The sequence below is a fragment of the Tiliqua scincoides genome, chromosome 16 (assembly GCF_035046505.1).
Source record: "Tiliqua scincoides isolate rTilSci1 chromosome 16, rTilSci1.hap2, whole genome shotgun sequence".
Lineage (NCBI taxonomy): Eukaryota > Metazoa > Chordata > Lepidosauria > Squamata > Scincidae > Tiliqua > Tiliqua scincoides.
Genome location: NC_089836.1, coordinates 5,243,179 through 5,251,739, shown reverse-complemented (window position 1 = coordinate 5,251,739; position 8,561 = coordinate 5,243,179). Strand labels below are relative to the sequence as shown.

General features: G+C 45.1%; 1 protein-coding gene across 4 annotated transcripts in view; it reads right to left on the bottom strand.

Moving 5' to 3' along the window:
* Positions 1-699: 699 nt before the first annotated feature.
* SCAI (suppressor of cancer cell invasion) overlaps positions 700-8,561 on the bottom strand; it is a 48,358-nt gene continuing 40,496 nt past the window's right edge. For 3 of the 4 annotated variants that reach the window (XM_066610628.1, XM_066610629.1, XM_066610630.1), the window contains exon 17: positions 700-8,168. In XM_066610628.1, coding sequence (XP_066466725.1) covers positions 8,019-8,168 — 150 coding nt within the window. In that variant the 3' untranslated portion in view covers positions 700-8,018. The remainder of the gene's footprint in view (positions 8,169-8,561) is intronic. The other variant, XR_010793394.1, reaches the window with a different exon arrangement.

The window sequence follows — 8,561 nt, the reverse complement described above, 5'->3', positions numbered from 1 at the left end:
GGAGGCTGCCTGCAGGGGGCCTTCTAGGAGCCCTCGGTGGAGCCCTGGGTGCACCCTGTGTGTAGTTGGGGGAGGGTTGGCAGTGACATTGTATAGTCCTGGGTGGCACAGGCCCCCATCACAACTGCTTCTAGGGGATCCTTTCCCATACCTGCTCACCTCCACACAGACCACAACCCACAGGTGTGGGGCTGGTCCACGCTGTCCCTGGGATGCCACTGGAGACTTTCTGAGGCCTGAAGCAGCCCCAGAAAGGTCTCCTGGATGGGACCGGCCAACACCACACGTGCCAGCTTACGTCCCACATGCCCACTGAGCTAAACCCATAAGGCCTGAATCTGCAGATAAAATAGCCACAGCTGTACTAAAAAACCTAAAGTCTACCAACACCACATTACTATTAAGGGTTTGGAGAAACCGTTGCCCCACTACCACTCCTTTTACAAAGTGAATTGCAACCGTTTTATGAAATTCAGGTTGCCAACTCAGAACTGCTTGGCTTCCAAGTAAGTCCCACCACCCTGCTGAAGATAGAGGGCCAAGAATCTTGCTGACCCCACATGGAAATCTTGGCCCAAGATGCAAAAAAGAATAGCCAACCCTAGAGTCAGCAAAAGCCCTAAGCCGCAGATGGGCCACCGACACCGCGTATGGGTCCTCACCTCTCTTGAAGGCTCAGATGCACACAATTAAGCAAATATGTTTATTGTATATGGGTGGTACATAGAATCCGGGAGGGTCTCAGATACAAAATTCATGTACAGTAATTCAGAAATGAATGCACTCACATCCCAAGCAAACATTAACCCACGTGAAAGTCTTCAATACACGGACAGCAAAACCCCAGAAATGCCTTATCCTTGTCACTTAACACGACATTTTAAAAAAGCAGTACTTGGTTCCCTTGATGCTGTGTCGTGTCTGTAGAGAATCACAGTGTTAGCTTGGAGATTTTTTTTTAGATTGTGGAATAGGTCTTCCCGACAGCAGTAAGTAGAAGGGGGGGTAGCAACTACTTTAGGTTTACAAAGGGTTGCCACAGACCCCAACCCTTTACATAGGGTTGCCACAGCCACCTCGCTGAGACAGGGAAACCTTGGAGACAGATCTGCACAAACCACAGCATGAATTTGCAGTTATCAGCCAACGAATGGGGAAAATGTCAAGAGGGGATAGAAACTGAGCATATATGGCTTAGGTAATTCTGATGCACTAGAGACAGACACAGTTTGTACAGTATTACGAGAGACGGACGTTAGGTTTCCACATCAACCGGGGCTTATGGTGCGTAAGCAATAACTTGGCAAGAGAACAAAAAAAAAAGGAGTCATTTACAACTTTGTAAACAAGAATTACCCCTTATCCTCTCAGCGTACAAAAAATATCGTTAGCACACTGGTCGGGATCAAGAAGGTCGGTAAAAATCTCAAGTCATTATGTAGATAAACTGGCACCAAGACATGGTCATGTAACAAAAAGGTAACTGGCTTTTGTGAACCTTTACAGAGGTTGGTTACCCTACAGCATCATCACCACCACATGCACTATGGACTAGTAGCACTCAAAACAGGTTAGGTAACATGTAAAATGGTTGTGCTTTCAATCTCTTCACGAGACAGACCTTAAAAAGGTACAGCTGTATATTCCGTACAACTGGCATCACAGTTCAACATCTCAATTACAGACATGTATTTGCCACAGATTATGAAAAGTTCTCTCTTTTTTTAACCACTAAGAAGGCAAGTTATTTCAACTTCCAAATAAGATACATTTTTTTGTATTTAAAAAAAAGCAATAGCGTACCACTTCCTAATGCAAGTTTGTTAAGTCCTGTTAACTGGTTTCCTGTAAATTAGTATGGGGTTAAGCTGCGCATGACGGACTTCGGCTCATGACAGTTCCTTGAATTTCAGTCAGGACCCTATTCCAGGGTGGCATCAAGAGTTCAAAAGCTTTTGTTTTCTGTGCATCCATAGCTCTTCCTGATTTAAAGTTGATGGCATCAGACGTCGAAAAAGGCTGCTGTGAACTAAAGTTAATTCAATTGTGCCACAGGGTTCAGTGTCATTTTTATCTACTGTTGGTTTTGTGCTGCACTGTCCGAAAACATGCCTATATGACTGAAGGACTAGAGAAACACTATTATCAGAGAACACACCACAATTTTTATATAGCCAAACCAAGCATCTGCAGGGCTAGAAGCTTACAAGGCCCATAGAAGCAAACAAAACATGCAAAATGGCACTGAAAGCACAGGCTGAGAGATCCACAAGAGAATCAGGCCCTAGTGGTACTAGAATTCAAAGCCACCAATTAAAAAAAACCTAGAGTTTTGACATGTAACTTTCGTGTTTACTCAAGGAGTGCTTGCTTTAATGTGATTCTGAGATGTCACGTGCCCGTATCTCAGTCTCAGGTTCCAAGAAGTGCAACATAAGCAGTTCCTGGCTTTTTAAATTAAACACACACAACACACACTTGACGATTTACAGAGAAAGGCCATCTCCTCAATTGGCTGAACGCCCTGCAGACCCCAAAGGCAAGAGGTGCTCCATTCTTCCGGGAAGCAGAATTCTATCATGTTCTCCATTTCATCATCCCTCGACAGGGCAGTAAGAAGATGGTGAGAGTATGCTTGTTTGTGCTTTGTGGCCAAGGCATAGATATACAAAACTATATCTAAGGAAGCTTAGTCCATGTCCGGATTCTGTTGCCTAGGTTAGCATGGCTCCGGTTAAGTAACAAAGACCTGGAGGAATCTGCAATGATGCCGTGAACCTCTTGCTTTGAGGCAATTTATCTCACTCCTGCTTCATTTATATACTTTGGGTACGTGTCTGTTTCACTGAAATTGATTTGATTCACATAAACTGATCACAGCTGTGACCTTGATAAATACAATATAGATTCCAAATTGGAATCCAGACAAGAATGCGGGAGCAAAATGGATTTTCAATGTGAGGGGGTTGGATGGATTACCCTTGCAAGAACAAAATGCATAAAAGGTCCACTTAGACTTGAATCAAGGAGACAACAGGCATCAGAGAGGATTAACACATATCATGGCAACCAAATCAGCAGGGCACAAGGATTGTGTAGGCAGTTGTATTCTCAAAGCCATTCATTCCTAAAGGGTTCTCAGCAAGAATCCAGAAAGTGTAGCAATGTGTATTGTGGGAGTTCAACACTCAAGACACAAGGCAAGGCGTAAATGTAATTTCTGCACTACTCTCTTGTTAGCGATCAGATGACCAGTGTCTCAATAACATTGACTTAATTATCCCCCAGCAGATGAAGGGCACAGTCCTAACCAGGTCTACTCAGAAGCAAGTCCTATTTTGTTCAGTGGGGCTTACTCTCGGGAAAGTGTGGTTAGGATTGCAGCCGAAGTTACTAGAGCTCACTGTCACAGCCTGAAGTTGGCAACACACCCATGACATTTAAAATTCCAACAATGGTTACCAGCGATGGCCACAACCTGGACAGAACAGTTTTGATGGCCTGACTAATATGTCTCACGCTTTGTTGTAAAGATTCTCATGGTTAGGCCAACATTTCACCCTGCTTAGGCAAAGAATCACCAATATACCGTTTTGATGGCAACGTTCCCTTGACCAAATGCTGCTATAAGCGGCAAGACGGAGACGTTGCAACAAGAAAATCTGTATAAGCAGATGCTGGTTCAGCTTGCAAATTTCTCCAGCCAAAGTTTAAAAGCAGGACGTGCTCCTTCCCTCTGATGCTGCATTGGAGAGGCATAGAGATGTCACTGCACTGGTACTCCCATGGGCTGCAGCATGAGTCAGGTTTGTGACTTTTTGGTAAATGGCAGCTGCAGACAGGAAGAAATTCAGGCTAGGATGACAGACAGCAGAAGCAAAAGAGGTAGGACCCTTCATGGCCCAGTCAAAATCTGGATCTCCCCCCACCCACGCTTAAAGCTGCATTCCCAATCATTTGTTCAACGCAACATGAAATTTGGCCCAAAGAGTTGGAGCACCAGTTCAGAAGATGTTCCTCCTGCCTTTGAAGAAAGGTGGGAGACAGGTCAAATCAGACAGGTCCTACAACTGTACAACGGCCCCTCTCCAAAAGGCTTCTGGATTTTAAGTTGGCCTCAACCAACACCACGTAACAAACTGAGGCAAAGGTCTTAGTGCTATGGGGGCAGCCTGGAAGAAGACAAATACCTTGTCACTCGCCCAGCTTCAGTCACATGCGTGATCCCGAAGGGCAGACCTTCAGTCGGCTTATTCAATCAAGTCTGGTTTTGGTTTCTTCAAGTTCACTGAATACCAAAAAGGGCCATCTGGATATGAAGGACAGTTCATTTGATAAGGTCCTTTGGATTTCAATTCAGCACATTTTTCTAATTTTAAACTAGCGGCTGCCGAAGCGCAATTCAAAAATAGGGTAAGGGTTGTTTTTGCCAAGCTGGAATTGTCGCTGCGGTCTAGTGGGAGATCCACTTCAAGATACTGCATGATAAATTCGATCATGGGTGCAGAAGCTTATCTCCTTGAGCTAAATATACTATTGGAAAAAAAACGAGCACTTCCTTGCCTTCGATTTCAGCAAGTGCCCTCTGCTGTCCTTCATGGCTGTTACAGAAATACTCCCTTTGATCCAGCACTGCCTTTATGGAGCTGGTACAGTGGAGAGTATTCCTCACTGTTTGATTGTCTCATTCATAAAGGAAAGGCCTCAACTCCCACTATGTTTCAGCCCTTGGTCAAGCCAGCGGGAAGCTGAGTCAAGTAAGAGACAGACAAACCAAGTTTTTGATTTTTTAAAGAAAAAAAGCCTCATTTGCACTGGCAGCTGAGGACCAAGACAATATAAATACGTTGCACGTTGTTTTAAGAACGTTCACCTTAATGGGTATTTATCTGCTTCTTTTATATATCTTTGCAGTTCTTTTTGCTTTGCATATCTGTTGTGTTGATGTGTATACTTGGTTCTGTGGTGATGCAGACCGACAGTCAGGACAAATATTTCACAAATATTGCGGGGGACAAATGCTGAGGAATGCTGTTCTGGGAGGTAAATTCTGCTCGCAGAATGGGGCACCCCAGAGCACAGGTCCACTGGAAGGCGACAGCCATAGGGAAGAAAGAATCCTCTAGGCCAGGACCTCTACTTGCAGAATGGAGAACAGATGTGGTTTCATACTTCTAGGCAGTTGTGTGTCTCTTAAAGCGTGCGCAGAACTGCCCTGACACCAGCGTGTTACAGGGAGGCAAACAAGCTTCCACGTTAGCGGCCCGGAATCTGCTTGGTGAGCATTGTGAGGTCACAATTAATGGAGTGTCTGTCTTGAGTTTAAAGACGTCCAAAGCCCTCGTTTCAGGGCTGGGAAGTCTTCCAAAAAGGTCCATACAGCCAAAATGCCACCTCGGAACTGAAGGCTCCTGCAGCCGTAGCCGGAGGAACGGCATCCTTCGGGCGGCTACCCTGCGTGGAATGAATTCCGCTCAGCGCCTACGTGTACACCTTCATTCTGTATACATGTGACTCTCACACTTCCTATTTAAATATTTACATATAGACACATTTACAGGCAGCACCCCATTCCCTACCTCCTCCTCCCCCCCCCCGTGGCAGGCAGAGTGCATATTGTACATATAAACAAAACACCTCTCATCTACATTGTCCATTTACAAAAAAATAGGCAAAAGGGAACCAGAAGATCAAAGCACCACAGAAGAAAATACATCAGTGCCTATTATCAAACCTACTCCAACGTTAGCTGCCTTGCTACTGAACTGCTCTTTGGCATGCCTGCTGAAAGTGCAGGCGTTTACTAGGGTAATCAAGGTCCTGCCACCCTCTGTGCCAACTTTTCATGCCCTCATTGCACTTCTTGCCCAACTTAAGGCACCTCTTGCGATCACTACCAAACTCTGCCTTCCCCACCCACCCCCAGCTCTGCAATGGGTCTCGTTCAACCTGCTGGCCACCTGGACTTATCCTGCACAGCAGCTAATAGTCGACTGAGACAAGTCTTGCATGACAGCCTGCTGGAAGAGATACCAAGCCCACAATATTTACTTGGGTAGAACGTTTAAAGGGAGGAAAAAAAAGTTCTGACTTCATTGTACCCGCCTCCTTTCAACACTAGCTTTGAAAGCATTACATTTTTCTATCACCTCAAGATACCCCTGTGACAGAAGATGCTTACCTGTTCAAGTACTGTGTTCAAAGTAAAGAACAGTACTTGAGTTACAGGTTCCCCTTGGGGGTGGGGGGTTAAGCCTAATACACTGGACACCAGCTCCCACTGGACTCCATTCCTGACACCGATGCAATGACGGACACAGGGCTCTGATAGAGGCTATCAAAGAGCATCTGGACAAAAGTGACATGAAGAACCCAAAGCCTACCACATCTTCTGTCCAGACGTTCCCTGCACGATCTGTTTCCTTCAGTCTGAAAGGGTGAAAATTCACCTAAGACTTCAGTACTGGTGGTAGGATTTACAGCACCACCTTTTCTTGGTGGAGAGGCCGTTTTGCTGTACAAAGCACTAGTTACCAAACAGAGAATAAAAGGGAGACCACATGAACAAGACCACAGTGCTCGCAGGATGGTTGTGCTTGGCTGTAGCTCTAGGGACAGACCTCATCTACAGCAGCTGGTTGAGTGCAGAGGAGAACCGGAAAGCAGCACCCCTCCAGCCTTGCCATCCCTTTTCATCCTCCGTGGCATCTGCATACCTTCTCTCCAGCTGTTTCAGCGCATGTTGGAGACAGAACACTGTCACTGGGCAGTTTCTCCTGCCGCCACCATTCACTTCTCCCAATGCCCTAAGAAAAATCCTTCCTACAATAGTAAAGAGATCCCTACAGCCTAGAAGAGCATGGAAGGGGCCCTGCTGAAAAGGTCACAATGCGAATCCTCCTACTGGAACACGGGACATGTTTCATACAGGCCATGAGAAAGCCGACAGGTCTTTCCTACAAGCAGATACAACACAGTGACCTTTTCACCACACTACAGCATGAACTAGCATCTTCGATCACAAAACAAGGACAGACTGCTCTTCTGGATCTAGAAGAATACCATGAAAAGAGTCTCTCGAAGGGCAAGTGTGGCAGTGGTAGTTCAAAGCAGCTCCTTGCCATGTGTCCATGTGCAGGGAAAAGGGCAATATTCTCCATCCCTAGCACTGACTGGCCAAAGCTGGGGAACAGTACTTGTTTGATGGATGGAGAAAGGCAGTTCTCCCTTGAGGATTTCTGAATCCAAATCGACTGGTTCTCACCATCCTCTTGGGGCAGGAGTTCCATGGCTCTGCAAGAAGCACAGATGGTGATCCCAGAAAAAACAGCTGGGCCCAGTTCCTTCACATGGAAATAAATGCATGATCCCGTTCTTTTGAGCCCAGAGGGCAGGCTTAGCCAACATCCAACTTGGGTTTCTACTGGAATATGGTGTTTATGGAGAACAGGGCATTTTCTGGGAACACTCTGTCGTCCCTTCAAACTTGAGTCGACCAAGCCTGTTGTCTTGAAATACTTTTATTGCTATTTCCGCTCTGTATGGTCTGGTCCCATCAACCACATTGCAAATCCAGAAAATCACGGGGGGGTAAAAGATGGTTCTCTTCTTGGGGGGGGGGGGGTTCCTTTTTTGCTTCCAATTTTTTAAAAATTGTACAAAAATAAAGAATTTCCACATACGGGCTAAAAGTGACCAATAGCATTTAAAGACTTAGGATTATCTGTGATGCGGGAGGCTTGAACCACCAAATCAAAAATTTAAAACCCATGGGATTCCTGTAGTCTAAATTTTAAAAGATGCAGAAAGGATTAGCTTATAAAATTGACTCCGTATAGAATGGAACAGCTGTGCCTACAGCCATTTTATTCTTTAAAAAAATAATAATCATAAATTCAAAAATAAAAATCAAGTAAACGCCTTTAGGGGATTCTTCACATTAGAAAACGGCACTATTTCAAAAAATCTGTGGCTGGAAAACCCCTCCGCAGTAAGAAAGCCAAAATGCCTTTTCTGCTTTAATACTCATCAAGAGTGGTCTCCAGGAAAACGTTTCGGACGTCCAACATGGAAGCCAGCTCCAAAATGTGCTTTTGGAGATGCGGATTCTCTACGGTTTCATCCCTTGGCAATTGGGGATAGGATTCGGGATAATTTCTAGTTTCCTGCTGTATAAAGAAAAGGGAGGGGAAAGGAAGAAAAACAAAACACAGTATTTTAAATTGCCCAGTTACAAAAGTTGTACTGTTGAATTTGCTTACACACACTACGGACCACAGCTCCTTGAGTACAACTTCCACAAGCTGTAGTGTTGGGGGGAGGGAGGCTTAGAAATACACGAATGAGCAACCAAGTACATTCAGTCTTGTTAGCTCTTGAAAACTAATGTTTCAGAACCTCACATGCATCCCATGTTAATAACTGTATAGGTGTAATATCTTAAACCAGTGATTTTCAACCTTTTTCATCTCATGGCACACTGACAAGGCGCTAAAATGGTCAAGGCACACCACCAGGTTTTTGTCAATTGACAAGGCATACCATGCTGCCAGTGGGGGTTC